The sequence below is a fragment of the Oreochromis aureus genome, linkage group 2 (genome assembly GCF_013358895.1).
Source record: "Oreochromis aureus strain Israel breed Guangdong linkage group 2, ZZ_aureus, whole genome shotgun sequence".
NCBI lineage: Eukaryota > Metazoa > Chordata > Actinopteri > Cichliformes > Cichlidae > Oreochromis > Oreochromis aureus.
The window spans coordinates 7,558,881-7,580,058 of NC_052943.1; the positions used below are offsets into that span (position 1 = coordinate 7,558,881).

The 21,178-nt window shown below is 43.8% G+C and overlaps 2 protein-coding genes across 2 annotated transcripts; one reads left to right on the plus strand and one right to left on the minus strand.

The window, feature by feature from the left end:
• Positions 1–330: 330 nt before the first annotated feature.
• Positions 331–6,868, minus strand: rmnd5b (required for meiotic nuclear division 5 homolog B). The gene is made up of 10 exons (XM_031745302.2): positions 6,717–6,868; positions 4,467–4,646; positions 4,198–4,340; positions 3,987–4,124; positions 3,676–3,776; positions 3,389–3,555; positions 3,133–3,298; positions 2,871–2,973; positions 2,626–2,780; positions 331–2,305 (listed from the first exon to the last, which is right to left on the minus strand). Exons 2-10 carry the CDS (start codon positions 4,603–4,605, stop codon positions 2,242–2,244), a joined length of 1,176 nt encoding a protein of 391 aa, XP_031601162.1. The 5' UTR covers positions 4,606–4,646; positions 6,717–6,868; the 3' UTR covers positions 331–2,241.
• A 3,052-nt stretch (positions 6,869–9,920) lies between these two features.
• On the plus strand, positions 9,921–19,298 carry si:ch73-43g23.1 (serine/arginine repetitive matrix protein 2). Its single transcript, XM_039616521.1, has 2 exons — positions 9,921–10,305; positions 10,733–19,298. The coding sequence occupies exon 2, from the start codon at positions 10,812–10,814 to the stop codon at positions 18,816–18,818; it is 8,007 nt and encodes a 2,668-aa protein (XP_039472455.1). The 5' UTR covers positions 9,921–10,305; positions 10,733–10,811; the 3' UTR covers positions 18,819–19,298.
• Positions 19,299–21,178: the final 1,880 nt, after the last annotated feature.

A 21,178-nucleotide genomic window follows, 5' to 3' on the forward strand; every position in this document is an offset into this window, starting at 1 on the left:
CGTGCAGCTCCAGAGAGGCTGAGTGATTTACTGAAGTGGGATGAGGAAAGATTCTTACCTCTCATATGCTGTCAGTCTGTGGGAGTACTGCAGCACTGCAAGGCAGCACCACAGTTTATCTAATAAATTAATGTGCTGGTTAAATATTAGTGAATTATTTCAGAAGATAAAATTTCTAGCTGTGAAACTGGAATACAAATCTGATGTCTCAAACACATCAACGCCATTTAGGTTGACACTAGTGCCACCTAGTGGCAGCTACACAAATCCCTCCCCGTGTGGTAGGAGCAGTCCATCACCAAGTCCCAGTTCAAGCCTCCATAAACCAACTGGAGTATAAATTTTTATTTTAATTTCAGATGCAAGTATATGAAACATGTTAGAGGATAAATATTTACAATAAAAGTCGCATAACACATAAAAGCAGGAAACGCACACATTCAGCTAAAAAAAAAAAAAAGTTAATACATGTAGTACGAAGCGCTAGCAGTCTCTCTGCAGGGACAGTTAAAGAAGCGGAGAATGATTGTCAACCAAAGAGGAGGAAAACGGAGAGGAAACTCCACACAAAGCCGAACTGATTCAAGATCAAACCTAAAGCTGAGTGAAATGCTGGTGCAGTGCTTGCTGAGAAAAAAAAAAAAAAAGCCTCACTCATGTGCGAGGTGACATCACTAGGAACTTGCACTATTAACATCTAAACATGGTAAACACTGCCTTGGATGTTGTGAGACTGCAGAAATTGGCTGTATATCCACACACACACACACACACACAGAGGTTCCACAACCCTCAAAGCAATCGGCATCTATAGATGTATAATCTTTGTTCAAGACTCCTTTTATAAATGTACAACTTTAATACTAAATGTAAAGTGTGGTATGAACTGTTACCATGAGCCCTGAGGAAATGTAGGGGGTTTTTAATGTCACTTATTCCGACTCCATCTCAAATTAAAAGCCAACCCTACGCAGCAGAGGCGTTTTCTATATATTAAACAACAGCCACGGCAACCAGAGTGCTTCCGTATCGACAAGTAAAGCTTAACCACAAGCCTACAGTCACTGCAAGTCAGACCATGCGGCTACCATCACACCAATTTACATCTCCAAATCACATGGCGTGCAAGCTCAGGACACACGACACGCGGGGGGGGGGCACAGTAAAGCGATGGTGCAGCAGTGATGTGAACCATGGAGTTGTTGGCTCTCAAAGTTACGCAGTAGTAGTGTTGAATGTGCCTGTTGCTCGTCTGTTTACTATTTTACACAAGCCACTGCAGTGATTGCAATTTTAAAAAAACAAAAAAAAAAAAACAAACAAAAAAAACAAAACAGGAACAAAACACATTTCACAGTAGTATATATAGATATATATATATTTTTGTTTGCTTTTTCGGTATTTGTTAAATACATACATAGAACAAGACAAATGGCTTCTATAATGAGGAAAGTTTTGCTGGTGCAGTCAGTCACAAAAGAAAATCTGTTCCCTCTGTCGATGGATAAACTGATCTGAACAGATGCATCAGCTGACAGTGACTTTTAAGCTACGTGAGGACTTTATTACATTATGGAGGATTAATGGGTCACAATCAGAGTTCGGCTCAAGAGAGACCTTCAGTTTCCCCTCACCAGCAAATAATACACCTTCAATAGTTTGTAACTCAGCGTGTTGCTTTCATGTATAATGGAAGTTTATTACCAAACCTGAAATCAGAAACTGCTTATCTACACCATGTACCCACACTCTACACCCATTCATTATCATTCTGCTTCTGTCCAAAAAAGAAAAAAAACAAAAGAAGGAAAAAAAAAAAAGAAGCAGTCATAAAACTCAAATTAAATTGATAAAGCCAAGAAAGCAAACACTAGCAAGTATTACATACTTGTAAAAGATAAGCGTATAACTGCAGGCATTTGCAAATGACTTCCAATAGATGATCCTTTCTCATAGGTGTTGCTTCGTGAGGATGTTCCCATTACTGACAGACTCCTCACTCTACTACAGGTTTGTCAATGGACCATCCCTTTCTGGACTCCTTATGTTATGCAAAGTTAGAGGGTCCGAGGTGAGTGACGGGTTGCCCAAGGCTGTCCAGAGGAGCACTGGGGAAAAAACCTTAATGCTTACAATAACAGGCCAGAAGGCCAGGGACAGAGGAAAAGGGTCAGAGCAAAAGGTCCCGGAGACGCAAACAGCTCCAGGCAACTTCATCCTTGATGAGGAGAGAGTAGCGTATCAAAAGTAGATCTGCTTGGCATGTGACGGATTCTGCTCCATGGGGCAGTACGGGCATTTCAACCTGAGGAGGACGAGAGTCAAGGTGTTAGCATCTTTGAATTCTTTTATCCTTCATTTGTACTTTTCAGTGAGCCACTTTCATTTCATTTTTTTAACCATAATTATCATTTTGTTCAGGAATAAACCTTTTGGGAAAATCCGTGGGTGAAATTACAGTTTATAATCCCCTCAACATCAGACTCAGCATGTAACTTATAAGTCTTCATTTCTTTGCATCTGGGTGATTAGTAAAACTGAACGTTTTGATCCTGGAAAATAGTCAAAGTGCTGTTAACCAACACTGACTTCCAAAATAAATAAATTCCTTTTTTGGCGACTTACTTCCCAGCATTGGTTAGTTTGTTGAGAGCATCTCTGGAGATGACGTGTCCACAGATGAGCTTCATGGGAGGATTGCTCTCTGACGTTTGCTGTCGAAGAATTGGGCAGGCGAACACAGAGTGGTACCAGCACTTCTTCCCGAGGTCAATTTCAATCTGTCAGGTACAGACAGGACACGAGTGAGCTAACAGCTCAGAAATTATTCTGAGGGATAAATGCATTTTAAAAACTCTAAAAGGACTTACAGGCAGCTCGTCTTTGTGTGTCCACACTCCACTGCACTGTCTCTGCTCTATCACCTGTTTGATGTTCATCAGCACAGGCAAGGCCATGCATCCTGATGCAAAACTGCAGAGAAACAGATATGGCATTGCTGATAAGACAGCATAAAGATGACACATGTCTAATAATAACTAAAATAATAACAAAGCAGCTAAAAAACTGTTCCACTCCCAGTGTTAGACTTGATGACAGGTGGTCTAGTACACCGTTCATGTTTTTCCTAACCTAACACTTAGTGGCGACTCTACAGAGAGGCCCAGCAAAGCGCAGGCGTCCCGGGTGAAAATGTTGCAGATTTCAGCCCACTGATTTGTCTCCAGCAAGCTGCGGTACGGTGAGTTTTCAATACCGTGACGCAGGTACACCAAGCTGCCCATCAGAATCTGGATGTCTGCAAAAAAATAAATAAATAAAAGTGGTGGAACATAACATTTAAAAAATGATCAGAATTCTTGGTACACAGAGATACTATAATGCTTACCTCTCTGGTGCTGTGAAGCGAAGGGCTGGAAGTGCCTGGCATACTGCAAGGCCTCCATTTGGTTGCTGATTCCTCCACTGAGTAAGCTGATGAAGTACAAGCGGTGCAACTTGAACTCTAAACTGCTGTTCAGGTCCAGAAGACGCTGCCGATTCGTCACAGCCCACCTACAGAGACACGGACGAAACATTCAGCTACTGAATGTAAACACTCCTCAACTAAAGATTTATCAGCTGTGTTAGAAGGAAGCAGATGATTAAAACAATAGATACAGAAAGACCACGTACTCTAGTGCTGGCCTGAGGTCCTGCATCCTCAGAGCTTCAAGGATCCTGTTTAGCTCCAGGAAAGGCTGCTTCATGCTCATGTCTATGACTACACCAGACTCCTACAAAATAAAACAACTTTTAAGAATTTCTAAGACTTATCTTCACAAAAACAGCGTCACGCAACATTTCAGCCAAAACTATTTCTTCATTCATCAGCATTTCATAAAAAAAAAAAAAAAAAAATCACATAAAAGCTATTCAGGCAAATATTTCGCAATAAATAAATAAATTTAAAAAAAAAATAAAAGTTGGAGGTTTCAGCTCTTTACCTGGCAAAGGTCTTCTGCTACACTGAGCATCCCTTGTCTGTACAGGTGTTCCACAATGGATTCACTCAGATATTTCTGTCTCTCTGGGGTGTCCCACACAGTCTCTGCCACAACAGCACTGATCTCTGCATCGAAATTCTACAGAAAAGCATGCCAGAGGTGACGGACATGTTCTAAAACATTTTCAAGGAAAGTTGTAGCCGTTCCTCACCCTGTCGATGGCTTTGCCAACTTTAGACACGCTGCCATGGATGTCCTTGTGTCGAGAGGCTAGCATCTGCACTGTTTCTTTGATATTTTTACAACACTGCGCCATAGTCTGTGATAGGACCGATAAATCTGCATCTTGTACTCCTGTTGGAGAAAAAAAGGTAAAGGTTTAATGTGCCAAACCAGAGAAGACGGAGCACAGACAGACCATGAACCTTCCATACAATTTCAATCATTGATACATATTACACTAACAGTGTTCAGTCTTACCAAAAGCAACTAGCTGTCCTCGTATCTCACAGACGCTGCGCAGGAGTTCATCTAGCCTCTCCTCAGACTGGTGGCCGTACATTACAAAGCGATGGAGCACCTTCTCCAGCTCCCGCTCTACACATGCACACTGTTCCATGGTTCAGGCTGGAACCCGCACACACACAATAACACTAACACCTAGAAAAACAGAAATATGTCATTAACTAAATGATTTCATATTTATTTGAAAGAATTTTGAAACCGTAGTGACGATACAGTAGCGTGCAGTATTGAGCCTCCAATCATTGGTTTACATTTTGCAGAGCCTGAACTCTCTTAAGGAGCTTTCTTGTAATTTCGTCTGTGTAGTCTCCAGGAAGAGTTCTCCAGGCTTCTTGAAGGAACATTCAAAGACATTCTTTGGATGTTGGTGTTCTCTATCTATCTAGGTATGCTTTCACTGCACTGGCATAGTGTTTGGGATCAATGTCATGCTGAAAAATTAAGTTCTTCCAATCACATGTTATTTCATGGTGGTTCAAATTCCAGCAATTTTGACATGATCTCCAACACCACTAGGTGAAATGCAAACCCAGACAGCCTCCACCATGTTTTACAGACAGTTGACATTCTCTCCCTACCTCCTCTGTAAATACCAACCATGATTTGAACCAAAAAAATTCTAATTTGGATTCAACCTCTTATGTGTTTCTGCAACAGACTCCTACTAACAAAGTGCTTAAAGATGCAATCCTAAATTGGTTCATTGCCAAATTTTCACTCATGTGTAGATACAACACTGGATCATCCTGTTGATACTGATCCTGCTGGTGCCTTTTTTACACTCAAGTCATTTATAGGTCACTGTTAGCTAACAACAACAACAACAAAAAAGTATAAAAATATAAAAATGAGTGTAAAAGATGCCCTTTAGAAAACCTGGAGAACTAGATTACTTGAAAAAAAATTACATGATTATAATGGAATGAGGGGTAGCTCTTGCACAGCACTGCATATCATCTCGAAGTTGCATTTTTAATGAGAGAAATGTTTTGTCACCCATCCACATGTCTTCTTCAGTCTCTTAAGACTGACTACAGGGTTCCCCAGCCTTATAACAAAGCATTTGCATACTGACAAAACTGGCAAAATTGCCTGAGGTCAGTTTCATGTTCTTTAACGTGCAAATTGCCATGACCATCGATCAATCGTACCATTTACAGAAAGTTGAAGAATGGCTGCATACTGGGAATCACCAACTTAAATAACTTTTAAGTTATTTAAAAGTTCTAAAGAATCTTCGGGATTCTCAGTGAACATAAAGGTGCGTTTCTATAAAGATACGTTTTAACAAATAACCTTTGCAATTCAAGCCGAATAAAGATTTTTTTTATCTGAAATTTTAAGAGCTAAACACAAGATTTAGGATAAAACACTACAAGTTTTTAATGACAGAAATATTAACAAATTTTATTTCACACTGACAATACCATGACTACCTCACAGCTGCCTCTAAAACAAGTATGCCTGATCAGTAATAATATCTTAAAATACCCTCAACAGCTGTTCGGTCCTACCCCGATTCAAAGTTTGGCCTGCGTGATAACATTAGCAAGGCCTTAACAACATCACAAACCAGCACACAATGTATGCTGCGGCCTGCTATTTACTAGCCGCTGTCGTTACTTGCGTCTCAGCTGTGACTATAATTTAACAACCAAGTGATAATATTAAACAATGCATGTCTGCATGCTGAAATTAAGACTTTTTAAATAGAAAAGCTTTACTTAATGGTAACGCTTTGCCGTAGCTCACCGCTAGTAAGCCGACAACAGAAGATGTCCACCTACCCTACCGTAAAGGAGCTAGCCAATATTAAGGCTCAAACGGACTTCTCTTTTCACCTTTTAATGACAAGTTTCCTACGTTGATATTTTTTACTCAAAATTACTCATTTTTAAGTACCATAAATTATTACGTAATGTGATTTAATTAAATATGTTAACTACGAAAAAAACAAGCTGCCGCACAACTAACATAAACAAACGGAATCGCAGTCGCTAGCTGGCTACAAAAGCTCGCCATTGCTAGCAGCTAGTTAACTAGTAGATGTTAGCGATCGGCTGACTGACAAGGCCCAAATAATTTCAGGAGAGAATGTCAACCCGCTTGTCTGCACTATTTTGCCTTATCCTAACAGTCAACACACACGTCGCTGTTCAGCTGAATTTTGACAAGATATTTTTTAAATAAAAAAAATGCACTCACCTGCCGTGCTAATTACTTAGCAAACATTAGCGTTAGCCACTTCTGTGTTATGACAACACTTCGGCAGCAGCCGTAATGCGGATCTTCCTGCGTCGCATCCTACGCTAACGTATCGTTTCAAAATAAAAGTCAGTGTCTCTGCGACAGACTGCTTCAAGAACGACTTCAAGGCTACAAGACTTTAATACTTGTATGCGGTTCATAGGTTAAGTGGTTAGCACGGGATACCGATGTATTAACAGATCTAAATAGTTAACTCAGTTTTAGTTTCTGAGTTTATTTGTAGAAAATTTATCATATCACGTTTTAAATATTATATCTCAACATTTAGTGTCATTTAGTTCTGGTGAAGCTTTAATAAATCAGTTATGATGAAAACAAACAATAATGACAGAGAGAGAGAGCTGGAAGTGTGTCTACTGTTGCCCCTGCCTGTGCAAAGTTAATCACATCCTAAAAGAGCAACTAGGTCAGTTCAAAAAAGATAGATTTGAAATGTGATATATATGTTTATATTCCTTCTGTTTGTCATAAATACTGGCACTTAAATAGCCCATCATGAGACTAGAGCCTTGTTTAGCATCATATCCCTCGGTTAGAACACCAGCAGCAAAGTATCCTACCTATAATGATTTTTTTTTTAAGTAACTGGTGTTTATCTTCACACACAAGGGAGTGCTGTGAGCAGACAGCGTTTGGCATTTGCTCTGCTCGTGAACACTGAACATCAGCCTCCGTACCAAGCTCTGTGCAAGGTTATAGTTTTTTTATGCATGTATAGTGGAGGTCAGAAGTTTACATGGACTCAATTTGGGCATGAATATCATGGTAATTTGGGGGCTTTTAATGATTTCTTTGAATTATTCTTTTTTAGGGGTGGAATATTGTACAGAAAGCATCTTTATTGACTTAAAAAAAACAAGATTTGGGTTTAAATTTTACTTTTTTTTTGGATTTTCGTGTATTGAGAGGGTACCCACCAAGAAAAAGGCCTTTGCTCCAAAATCGACACCTTCAAGCTTGACTGACATTTGCCCTCATGGACAAGTCAAATCCTTCTGAAGAAAAGATTTATGGTCAGGCGAGAAAGATAATGAGCTATTGGGCCACAATGAGAAGAGGTATGTTTGGCTGAGTTAAGGTGAGGCTTTCAATCTAAGAACACTGTACCAGCTGTCAAGAATGGTAGTGTTAGCATCATGCTCTGGGGCTATTTTGCTGCCACTCGTGCTGGTATATTGCACAAAGTGGTTAGATTAATGAAGGAGGAGGACTGCCTCTAAATTCTTCAACTTCACCTTAAATCAACAGGTGGATGGTTGAAACTTGGAAACAATTTGGTGTTAGTGATAACAAACATACATCAAACATACATCAAATGGATAAACAGGCTAATTAAAGCTTCTGGAATGGCCTTCCCAAAGCCCTGACTGCAACCCTATTGACAGGTTGTGGAATAAGCTTGAAAGCAGAGTCTGTGCCAGTTAACTAACCGATTTATATGAAGTATACCAAACATGCTGAGAAGATTGGTCGAATATCCAGGCACAATTATGCCAGAAGTCTGTTGATAGATATCAAAAGCATCTAATTGAGGTGCAACTTGATACTGGACAATTAACCAAATATTAGTGAATTGAGCATGTATGCTTTGACCCCATGCAAATGAGAGGAAATCCAAAATATATTCAAACTGGTGTACTCAATTCATGTTTTTAAGCCATTAAAGATGCATTCTGTACAATCATTCCAACCTGGAAAAAGGAAAGTTCAAAGAAATCTTTAAAAAACCCAAATTCCCACGACATCCATGCCCGTGATGAATGCCTATAAACATCTGAGCACAACTGGAGCTTATTGTTCATGCCCAACTTATGAGGGCAAGGGTGGGTGAGGTCTTTGGACTTGAGCAGTATGGCGTGACTAATCTATCAGTGATGTAGACCAAAGCTCCCCATTGCCAAGGTGCTCATCATTCTTTCCCTCTGAGTCCTCCTCCAGTCTGCTGCACTGCCATAACCGCAGAGGTTCAAATTTATCAGCCCTCCTTTACCCTTTATCTCACACCCAGTACACCCTTACGCATTGATGCAAGTATGCATGCATTTCTGTCCACCGGTTTATACTTTATGGGTCTGAACAGCCATATTTTACACATTTCCCTAGTGATATTCCCAGTTTTGTTTTGTTTGTTTTTTACAGCCACCCATTACACATAAAATCACATGATATCTTTGCAATGACTGTTGGAAAAAAAGCATATATCTGTATTTATGTTGTGTGATTAGAGCCACAGTAAACAGCTCCACAGAGGTCAGTGACTCCAAATTCCACAGTCAACCATAAAATTTAATTTAGCAATGTGTGTCGCTTAATACAATAGAATAGGCTTAGTGAATATTACCATACCATACACAAAACCTGTCATTAACGTTCCACTGTACAAACATAATCACAGTCCTGTGTGCTCAAACATTTTCCACTTGCTACAGATGACTTAATGACTGAGAATGAATGATAATCTCATGAGGTATTAGGTATGGGACAGAGGGCTTATCCATACTCACTACCAACCAACATGTTTAGACAACCTGAGACTCATTGGGCAATACAGTTGTAGCAACAGTAATAAGAACAGTAAAATGACATGACCCCTTTTTGTTTGGTAGGTTTGGCTTAACACTTTACATGCATTTGAATGATGGGCACGCATGAATGTTTAATTAAAGCTGAGGATGTTCATAGGCTACGACGATCATGGATCTTAATATTTAACAATATTATTAGGGAAAAACAGTAGGATGTAAAAAGTTTAAAACCTTTAATTGTTGCATGCCGCAAATATGCAATTCAGCAGAGGTCTGCATTTGAGTTATTATTAAAACTGGATAATCTGTGCTAGACTTTGACCCCAGATACATACTGTTAAGCAAAGGTGTAAGTTAAGTTGCATGTATGTAACACCTGGACAATGTGTGTGCTGTACTTCAAATTCCCCTTTCCCTTTTCTTTTCTCCTCCAGCACACAGTGAAATGACTATGGCTATCTGGCCCTGATAGTAGTGGTCTATATATAGAGGAGCCCTGTGACTGAGCTGGCTGTAAGTGTCAGATTCCAGGCGCACTCATCCGTCCTGGCTGGATCAGCACCTGCTGCTAACTATACACCCACCCACCCCTGTGCCGCACCCCATCCCAGCTCACACAGGAAAGTCTGTGCCCAACCAAACCCCAGTCTGCAGAAGAAAAGAGATCCACGTTAGATACAGTAAGCACTTTCCCTGTTGCCAGTGCAGAAGGGAGGGGCAGAAATACAGTCCAGAAGATGTAATATGTCTGGGTTAGATGCCCCTCTTTGCTTTTTCTATTCAAGTCTGATAGATGGCAGTGCCTCTGACACTGTGCTGTCAGTGGGCCACCGGCAGACAGAGCTGGACGAATCTGCTCAGTCCTGGATTCAGCTTATAAAGAGAGCTTTTGTCAGCTTGGGGTGTTTTGTGGATTGAACGGGTAGTTTGTCCGATGAGGGACGGATACCGCAACAAAGAAGAATTCAATGTCCCTGGGAAGTCTTCATCAGTGGCTAAAGGTACAGTAACAATCAGCCTTTCTCCGTCTACTTGCACAAGAAGAGGGCTTTCTCTAAAGTTTGGATAAGGGATATGTGTTGGTGAAAGTTAATTTAAATATTGTTAGTCTATGGATCTAGGATAATCTCTTTTAGCAGTTTCAAATAGCTGCATTTTACAATTCCTTATGGAATCTTGTGAGATCTTGCTGTATTGGTTTAATTACAGTTACATAACAAAGGTATTGTAGATGGAGTTATTATTAGAACATTAGGACACCAAAAGATAATTTCACTCTTGGGAAGTTAAGTAAAAGGAATCAATCCAATTCTAGGTTCTACATTTGTCATTTCTATACTTTTGCCTCTCACAGATATTTATCAGCTATTACTGGTGCTACAAATGAATGAGCTACACAATGTGCAGATGACTGTATCTTATTTCTAGTCCAGGAACGGAGCCCAGAACAGGCAAGAGGAGCAGACTGGACTGGCCACAGTGAGAATTTGGAGCTTGTGGACTAGCAATGGACAGCTGGACTCTCCAGGGGGACAGCTACTCCTTCCTGCGTAGTGCCCCCCGCACCTTTTCCCTTTGCCATCGTGACGGCACCCCCAACCACGTTGAAATATTCGACATTATCAACATCCCTTCTCAGCGCAGCGCCATCTCTGAGACCACCTGCCTGTGTGACATTTTCGGAGACGACTGTGAGTCGGCGTCTCTCTCAAGCAGCCCCGCTGTAGGGCCCTTTGTCCCTTCCCAGAGGGAGGTGGATGGGACGGCTGCTGCGTCACCTCTGTTGGACGAGCTGAACGATTCCTCTGGCTCTTACCACACTGCACAGGGCTCCAGTGAAGGCGAGGAAGGCTTTGAAGATTCGAGAGAAAAGTTTTACAGTCCCCCACTGCAGAGGCTTCTGGAGGCCAAAGGGCTGAGCTCTAGACATCCAGAAGTTTCTGAGGACAGCAGCGCAAATTCACAACCAAGAAGTAAATCACCAGCACCTCGGCTTAGCACAGCCAGCCCTTCTTTCCAAAATCCCAGCACTGGTGAGAGGACACCTTCTCCCGAACATAACAGCCCCTGTATCTTCAGTCCAGAGAGAAGACTATCATCTTTGTCCTCCTCCTCGGCTGAAAGAAGACCTTCATCGTCCTCACCTGATCCAAAACAAACGCTTTCACAAGCTGAACCATTAAGAACAACTCCTTCATTCAAAGACAGCAACAGCAGCCCGTCACATCAGTCTCTAACTCCAAGTCCCTCTCTTGAACCCAGAAACTCTATCAGCCAGTCGTGCTGTGAATCGGTGGACCCTCATTTTTTACCTGAGTTTGGAGTAGCACAAGACACACCTGAGCCAAAAACTGCTAACTTAAATCAAAACAGTAGTCCATCAGCTGAGCTCCCATTCAAAGACTTTTCTCAGGATTTTACAGAATCAGCCTTTGAATTAAGAACCTCTCATTTATCTCCTTCACCTTCACCCACAGATTTATTATCTAATTTAAGAGAAACACCAGACTCCCCTGAGCTTAGTCATAGGTCCTCCTGCTCTGACACTCAGGCTTCATCTCCTTTCCCTGAGCTACGAGGGAGGATCTCTTTACCTGATCTCTTCAGCAGAGGCTCTACGCCTGAGATAAAAGATTCTCCCCACACATCAGGTCCCTCTACTGCAGAAAGAGAAACAGCAGCTACTCCTGAAAGCCAAAGGTTATCAGTGGAAGCAGGCAGTTCTGTTTCCACTCCTGGCCCACGATACACCCCTCCCTCACCTGTTATTTCAAAAGCATCATCGCCTGAGCTTGTGGAGGGTTCGGTCTCACCTGATTTCAGAAACACAGCTCCCTCGCCTGGCCTGCTCAGCGCTACCTGTCTGACCAGACCTGGGTCAACAACTCCCTCTCCTGAACGCTCACTAGAAATACGACAGGTACCTTCCCCTGTGGTAAGTTATAGTTTATCTCCTTCACCTGCATTTAGAGACAACTGCTCTCCCATCGAGCACAGATATACTTCTCCCTCACCTGAAATCAGGATTACAGCCTCGTCTCCTGAGGTTGGCAGGAAAGAGCGACCTTTATCAGCTTCTCCTCTGCTGGAGCCTCTCTTCGACACATCCCCAACAAGAAGCCTCACTTCCTCCCCTCACATCACAGGAATTTCTTACTCTGTTGTTCAACCCGAAGACAGGAGCAGTCCCCCATTTCCTGAACTCTCTCGTCTCCCCGTCCCAGAGCCAGATAATACACCCATCCCCTCTGAAGAAAGGAGCCTCACCACAAGCAGAGACGATATAGCAGAGTCGACTGGCTGCTTCACAAGCTCTGCCCCAGAGACTGAAAAAACTCTGCTACATCATCCCAGGCACCAAACACCTTCACCTCAGCCAAATCATCGAACTCCCTCACCTGAACCAAGATTTCAAAGTCCTTCACCTCAGCACAAAAGTAGAGATCCATCACCTGCTGCCTCTCCGCACAGGTGTCAGCTATCACCAGCAACCCTCTCTGCAGACTGCAACCTTCCCCTTGGATTAAATACCCTTTCGAGTGATAGGGACTCTTCTTCAGCAGTTATCACAGAAACACAGTCTCCCACATATTTGAGAAAAGAGAGGGTGCCACCCTCATTTGAGACAGTAACAAGGGACAAATCTCCACCTTTGGTTGCTGAAATCAAAGGCAGTTCACCAGCTCCTCTGCCTTTACCTCCTTTACCTATTTTACCAGATAGAAAGTTAGATTGCCCACTAAAACTGCAAAGGGAAGAGAGAGAAGAAACATCAGAGGAAGTAAATATAGAGGATAAATCAGGTGCAGCTTCTTTCCCTCAGGAAAAAACAGATATTCATCCGCTCTTTTTTCAGAGAGAAGACACTGATAATAATCTCCCTTCTGAAATCAACTGTCCTTCTCCTAATCTTCTAGTCCCCAAGGACAGGAGTCCAAACCTCTCACCTGTTCACGGGGCTAAATCAAATTCACCTGCACAGCCTCTGTTTGCTGCTCATTCCCCAACTTCTGACAGTAGCAGCTCTTTAAAATCTACATCTGAGACCTCAAGAGGACAGCTGTTAACCAAAGTTAGACCTGAAAACAGAGAGAGGTTCACAGAGGACATGTCCCACCATGCAAACAGAAGGCGGACCCCCTCCCCGCCACTCACCAGGTTTACACCTGTCCACATCATTGCCCCTGAGAAACCATACAGACAGTGGCAGAACAGAAGCCGCAGTCCCACTCATGTTGGCGCATCCTCACCTAGCGGCAATTTAAAGAAGGCGGTGACAAATAGGGAAAGCCCCGACAATAATAGCCAGGCCCACTGGGTCAGCCTAGGAAGGCAATTGGAAATGGAAAGGGGAATGCCACTGGAGCAGGAGAGGCAGAGAGGCAGAGAGAGGCAAAAGGATAGGGAGATGGAAAGAAATAGGAAGAGGGAGGAGCAGGTTCCTGAAACGGAAGAGGAGGGGTTGCAGGGGGACACCAGTTACAGAGGGGAACAGGTTGAGCTGTCATTCAGTGCCAGGAATAGAAAAGGACCTGCGAGTCGCGGTGCAGCTCCCACAAGCAGAGAGACCCGACAAGGGTTGCCAACAGCGCATTCCTATTCGGAGAGCTCGTCTGCCACAAGACAGCAACAACAGAGTGTTCATAGACTCACTTCACAACAAGACACCAGGGGTTGTTCTGCCATCAGACGACCTCAACCCCCTGCACCCCGAGCCAAGAGCAGTGCTCCCGGACGTGTGGCCTCATACAGGCCCGGCCGAAGTTCCAGCTCCAGCATGGGGAGTGAACTTGACGAGGCAGACAATGAGGTGAAGTGGTTTACAGATGTGGCTTTCCGCAGCCTGTCAAGCCCTGATATAGATTACCTTGACATGTACAACTCAAGCCACCACTCATCCGCAAACATCTCCCAGCCATCTACCCAGGAGAGCCCGGCTGGGATCGGCACTGCCTGGCAAGCCTATGCTGACTTCAGAGGTTCTGTGCCAAAGTTGGACCATGATGAACTCTCCTCCCAGCAACCATCTGCATACTTCTCAGATGGCTTAGATCCATCTAGGCGCTATGAACTGGGCAGCTTTGAATGCGTAGATGTGGCTGTGGAAAGGGAGGACTCCAGGAAGCTGAGGAGAGGAGTCCCAAAGAGACAGATCCAGCTGAAAAAGAGGAATGATGCTGATGGGAAGCAAGACGGAAGCAGTGGAAATAGCAGTCCTGGGCTAGCAAGCATGGTGGAAAGCAACTCCCAGGCAAGTCAATCGAGAGGGACGTTTGTGAGGCAACACAGTACACCAGCAGCAATGCACGAGCACTACCCCTCTGACCACAGCCCTGAGCCCCATCTTCCCAATGTCAGAAAATCCCAACTCCAGAAATCTGCTTCTATGGATGAAACATGCACTAAAACTCAGATGGCTTCTTGCCTGATCAAGAATGTGTTGTCCAAAAAGATGCAAAGTGCTGATAAACAACCTGACGAACAAGCAGGCGAAGGATTGAGCCCCACATTTGAGAAGAGCAGTCCACCAGCTGAGAGTCAAGTGGCACCACTTAAAGAATCACCAAGACCAGACATACATGACCTAAGTTCCAGTTTTCAATCGGATTATAGCCTTTCATCAGAGAGTATTCCCATGAGAGGGGAACCAAGCGCCAAGGATGAAGCTAAACCACCCAGAAGCTTTGGTGTGAGATCTAGTAACAGGCCGAGTTCATCCAGCAGCTGCAGGAGTGTTACCTTTTCCCTGACTGACAGTGAAGAGGCCGATTCTCAAAGCAGGAATGCAGCGTTGTCGCGATCTGAAATGCGATCAGAACTGAAGGTGCCATTCGATAGTAAGCAGCGCAGAAGTGGAGAACAACAAGCAGACTACAGCAAAACATACAAAAGAGAGGGCGACAACTCAGCAAATGCCACAGAAACTCCTTCTGCCGATGCAGCCCACAGTGCACAGTTCAGACCAACAAAGAGAGAGGGCGTGTGTGAAAGCCGGGAGGAACCTAAACAGTTGCAACAGGGTGACAACGGCGCCTTCATGTCTAAAACGCAAGAGATCAAACTGAAAGCTGTGGGGAAAAAGAAAGCCTCTTTAAATGTGTGTCTCACACCTGAAGCAGAAAACAAATCTGAAAGTACTTCCCCAGATATATTTTTTAGACAAAACACGGATGAGAAAACAGAAGAAGAAGACGCAAACGAGAACAATAAAGCAAAAGCCCCGCTTCACAAAGTTAGAGATGTGAGGCGGCTCGTGAAGAATACTTATAATCTGTCCTTTAAAGCATCTAGTGCTGAAGAAAGTGTAGAAACTGCTGATGAAAAACATAAAGAAGAGGTCATAGCAGCAGAGGAGATGGATTTAAGACAAGGGATAAGGAGGGAGGAGAGGAGGGAGGAAAGAGCAGAGGAGTTCATGCCGGAGAGGACGGAGGAAGAGAAGGAGGAGGTAAAAGACTCAAAAATGTTAACCCCATCTCCACCACCACACAGCAAAGGAAAGCCTCTGTCTGGTCCACAGCCAATGCAAATAGAATACAAAGCTGTTTGCTTGAAGGAAGACAAAAATAAACCATTGCGTGTCAAAAAAGACTCAGGTGACAAACCCCAGGTTTTTTCAAAGCCCGTCACTGATGTGAGCAGAGAATCACAGTCTTTGAATGCACCAAACAACACAGCGTCAGACACAGAAATATCCAGACCATGTGAGCCTGATGTAAACATTACAGCAGAACCACAAGAGACACTGCCAGAAATCCGCAAAGTTCCAGACAGTGAGGATAAACCTGCGGTTGTAAGAACAGACAGGAAGCATCACATGCTTGGGAACCTCCCTAAAATGCCCAGTAAGGAAAGAGAGGTGTCTACTGCTGTAGTGTTAATCAGGGAAGGACCGAGCAAGACCAGGACATCTGCATCTCCCGCCCAGGAGATGGAGATCCAAACCCCAATCCTAGCACAGCCTGCTTCAATTTCACCTAAGCCCACTACCCCTGGTAGTGCCCCTGCTACTAGTGGCCACTCAGTGTCCATGTTATTAAAGGAGAAAGGCTACCAAGCTGACATTGGAGCAGTTGTGGGTGACAGCCAGAATGTATCTGGAGTTAAAGGAGTTCCCCACAAGCATGTGAACTCTCTGGAGATCCCCCTTCAGATCGTTGCTCCTTCTGACGGAGGTTGGAATGAGTCTCATAGAGAGAGGACATTCTCCTCCTCTTCTACCACTTCTGTCCCCTCAGCAGTGTCTGACAGCACAGATGCAACCACAAAAACCAGAGAAGATGAGAGAGGTAGCATAAATCCTGCAGAAAAAGACACTGCAAAACTAAGGAGTTTTTCTCAGGAACAAGCCCCACCCCCTACCAAGCAGAGGGACGTGTCAGATTTTGAAGCTGTAAAGAGATTAGATCCAACTTTCCCCCCGCGATCCCCTGCAATAAGGAAATTCAAACCACAGCCGATTCAGGTGAAATCACTGTCTAAAGAACCACAGAAAAAAGACATCCCCACAAGCTCTACTGGAAGCTCTACTGGAAACTCCAGTGGAAACAGCAGGCCTCAAACCATTGAAGTTAAATCCATAGCTAAAAATTCCCAAAAGCCAGTCGTGCCTCCAAAGCCGAACTGCAAATTTAAACCTGCAGATTTTGGCGTGACATCAAATGAAGCGCATAGATCGTCGGCAGCAACATCAACTGCAAAGTCACAAAGTGACGAGAGGACTCAAACGATTGTAGTGAGCTCGCCAACAATCTACAGGAAGATTTCCACTGACTCCACATCAACATCTAATTTTTCAAGAAAACTAGCCGTGTCAGCAGTGTCCAGCCTCAAACCTCCGCCCAGCAAAACAACTTCAACTGCCAGCTCCAGTCTCTCAAACCAGTCAGCAGAACCTCCAGACTCAGAGGCTGCTAGTGACAGAGGGCAGATGCAGCAACCAGCTGCCTCTCCTCAGACCGCCAGATGTACACAAAAAGCTTTAACCTCAGTTCCAACATCAGCCACCAGCTCAGGTGTAACCTCAGCTCCAGGTTCGGTTTCTGACCCGATTGCAAGCCAAACTACCGTATCCGCCTCAGCAGGAGTCAGCCAGCCAAGCCAGCCAAGCCAACCAAGCCAGCCGACTGTTATGGATCGCAACAGCCAGCTGCAGTATCCCAGGGCAGCAAACCCTCATCAACAACAAACTGTGCCACTAACTTCAAACAATACAACACAGCCCACTGCTGTTTCCACAACACAACTGCCAAGATATACGCACCAGCCATGCCACAGATCTCTCTCCAGTGAGCGCTCACAGAGGACCAACGACCTGCATTTTTATGCCTCTGATGACCCTCCAAGCTATGATGAACGAGAGAGCTTCAGTCCACTGACGCTCCCGGATTTGACACCCTTGAGATCAAATCGATTTCAGCCCTCCTCCCGTCCTCCTGCCTGCCCCTGCACAGCTGGTTGCCCCACTCACATTGGTCTCCCCCCTCCTCACCATCACCGAAGTCCCCATAACCTCACCCCACCGGCCCCCACGCATTCTCCGGGCCAGGCTCTACCTTACGCAGTGGCACAGCCTCCTCTTCGGCCCCACCAGTGCAGACCCGATGCTCAGCCAATGAGCTACCAGCCAGGCTCTCCCAAATCAACCCCTTTTGGTCCAAACCAGCAGCCAACCATGTACCAGCCTCTCCACCAGCCTGCTCCCTGCGCTCCTCACCCCTCACTCATGCAGGCCTGCTCTGTGGACCGCTCGTTGCCCCCAACCCAGCACATTGACCCTCGACGGCCTCCTGTGCACAGATCCCCCCACCAGCAGCCACCGGGGCTGATAACTGGGCCTCCTTACAGCGATCCCAGCCACAATCACTCCCCTGGCCTTCCCTCTATGGATCCTCAGTTTCTATGTGGCACTCAAAGCATGGCAGGGCCTTCCTATGGCTCTGAATATGGGGGTGACAGCTCCAGTTTGTACTCAGAAAGCAGCTATGGGCAGACACCTCGCAGAGTGCTCCTGGATCCTGAAACAGGGAAGTACTTTTATATTGAGGTGCCTGTTCAGCCTCTGAGGAAGATGCTGTTTGACCCAGAGACTGGCCAGTATGTGGAAGTGCTCATCCCACAGCAAACAATGTCACATTCAGGCCTGTATCCGCCCTCCGCAGCCCCCTACCCACCCCTCCCTAACCCCAGCATGTACGCCCCTGCTCCACAGTACATGCCCTATGCAGCTCCTGCTCCCCCAGCCCACCCTCAGGCCCAGCCCCAGCCACCCCGGTACCCTGAAGCATCAGCTGCAGCAGCGATGCACCCAAGCGGCTCCGGGGTCGGCTACAGAAATCCCTCTGGTCAGGGTTCAAAGCCCGAGCCTCAGAATCATCCCCCAGTGGACCACAGCTACCTGGAGAGCATGTATTATGTCCCTACAGGGATGAATACAAGCCCCAATCCCACCCCACCAGACTATTACCACAAACATCCCCCCAACTTACCCCCAACAGGGGGGAAAAGGTCCTGAAATAGAGGGTAGAGGCCGCCTTCCTGGAGCCTGTTAGGTTTAAAATACACACTGTATAAATGGAGTGTCCAATGTTAGCCTGTAATGTTTTCACATTGCAACTGAAGACAGCAAGTCTTTGGTTGTTTTATTTTTTATCTGCTGCCATGTGCTATGCCAAATAGATGACTCTTGGGTATTCAAAATGCAAACAAGAAGGCCTTGTGTTTGAGGCGCTCTTTAAAAGTACTAACAAAAATGTGTATGTAGGATAATCAGGTCGTACTCTAAAGTCACTAGTGATGTGCAGACACTATAAATCCATAGGTTTTTTGATTAATTGAGGTGTGTATTTTCTCTACAAATATCTCAAAAAACGAAACAAACTTGAAAATAGTGTTTTAAAAGAACCTCATATATATTTTATGATTGTGTTTCTCTTAATTTGATTAAGTTGGTGCACACGATGGCTGTAAAACAACACATCAATGCCAATAAAATGTCTCGTACAAATTTTTCTTTCCTTTCTTTCTTTGTATTTTTTGTTCTGATGCAATACTTTAGCCTTTATCCTGAAGCTGTTTTAAAATACTGGAAATCTTTGGTCATGCAACCTTTAATTTCACCAGCATAGCAATCTTATTCACAGGTTATTTCCTGATATCAGTAGCTTAGTTTTAAAGTGCTTTGTTTTAGGATGAAACATTAAAAATGGAGGCGAAATACTATTTTAATGAAATGCTCCACACATCAGTGAGATACTCTGCCAGAACGGACAAGAAAATTAGGTAGTGTGACACTCCCCCCACTCCTCATCCTTGGAACAATGCATCAATGTACAAAATATAGACTTAATTAAAATATATTTTGATAGTTCATAGTTCAAAAAACAATTAAAGAGATCCAAAAAACACAGAAACTTTGGGCACCACTTAAGTACATAAGATGTCACTGTACAACAGATTATATAAACCTTCATATATGATAGCTATCCATTAATGGGTTCATTTTGGAGTAAGAAGGTCTTATATGTAAATTATTTAAACAAATTATTAACTCACTATGATTTTTTGTAAGACGGACAAAACGCAAAAATATGTATCCAGTCTGAATTTGTAAGATCACACTGTGACCACTGGGGGGCGCCACAGACCACTACAGCTTCACAGACTCTTTCTCCCATCCTGAAGGTATGTGAACATCTACTAACCTTTTGTGAGAGGGCCAGCTGAGACACTGAGACTTTCATTGGTTTATCTGTTGGTGCCGCAGTGGCCAACACTGTGGCCTCAGAGCAAAAAAAGGGTCCACAGAGAGAGGCATAGTCTCCCTTTACTTGTGTGTTTCTCTACCATGCTTCCTCCCACATGCATGTTAGATTTATTGGTGATTCTAAATTGGCTGTAGTTGTGGATTTGAGTGTGAATGGCTGTCTGTATATATGTTCTAGCCCTGAAATACACTGACAATCAGTCCATGTGGTACCCTAGCTCTCAGACAGCTACAGACACTCATTTGAGCTACAGATGTGCTTGAATGATTGAAAAAATTACCTGTTTATACTAAGACTGCGTGCATTCACATCTAGAGGGTGACTGACTTAAATAAGATTGACTTAATTCCTCCCACGGATGTCACTAAGAAAGACACTGAAGATGTATAACTCAGAAAGAGTGTGTCCACAAAATCTGTGAGTAAGAGCTGCACAGCGAGAAAGAAAATCTTTACTGTTCACAGCAAATAAACTACGTGCCAGTCTGCATTCTTATGACTTCCTCTTTTATGAAATAGTCACTGAAATGTCATATATCTAAGTTTATTGCCATGATTCCACATTACCACAACCTGGATAACTATTAAAGACACACCTTAGGAACCCACATTAATCTATGTAAACCTTCGGACACGCCTCGTACAAAATCACTTCCAGACAAACACAAATACTTCCACCTACATTTGGTTACATAAAATCCAAGGTTTGCAACATTTTTTCTTTTCGTTGGCTGATCCTGCACATTTTCTTTAGTGTATTAAATATTACTCAAATTCAAGACCGCTTATGGTATCGGTGAGACGGTGGTTGGAACATTTAAAAAAGTGATAATACAGTTTATAAATTCACTAATATTTTAGGCCGTTAATGATCTTTTAACATTAATCAGCTTTTTCCAGACACGTCCTCCACGTTGTGTTTGACTGAGGTGAATTCCAATCGTGGGTACACACAAAACAGACACCATGACATCATTATTAGTGCTCTGGGTTCTTTCCATTGTGTCTGTTATTGTTATGGTTCTGTGGGCACTTTTGTAGCCCACAGTGTGTCGACACATGCAGAGATATACACATACACACACGCACAAACTGTAGGAGTTCCATCA

Bases quoted from the DNA above. Each gene is read 5' to 3' on its own strand.
- rmnd5b (XM_031745302.2), bottom strand. From the start codon at position 4,605: ATGGAACAGTGTGCATGTGTAGAGCGGGAGCTGGAGAAGGTGCTCCAT. The intron at 3,777-3,986 runs GTAAAGAGCTGA...TTTATTTTGTAG, and splicing joins TAGCAGAAGACCTTTGCCAG to GAGTCTGGTGTAGTCATAGA. The intron at 2,781-2,870 runs GTAAGTCCTTTT...TGTACCTGACAG, and splicing joins CACACAAAGACGAGCTGCCT to ATTGAAATTGACCTCGGGAA.
- si:ch73-43g23.1 (XM_039616521.1), top strand. From the start codon at position 10,812: ATGGACAGCTGGACTCTCCAGGGGGACAGCTACTCCTTCCTGCGTAGT.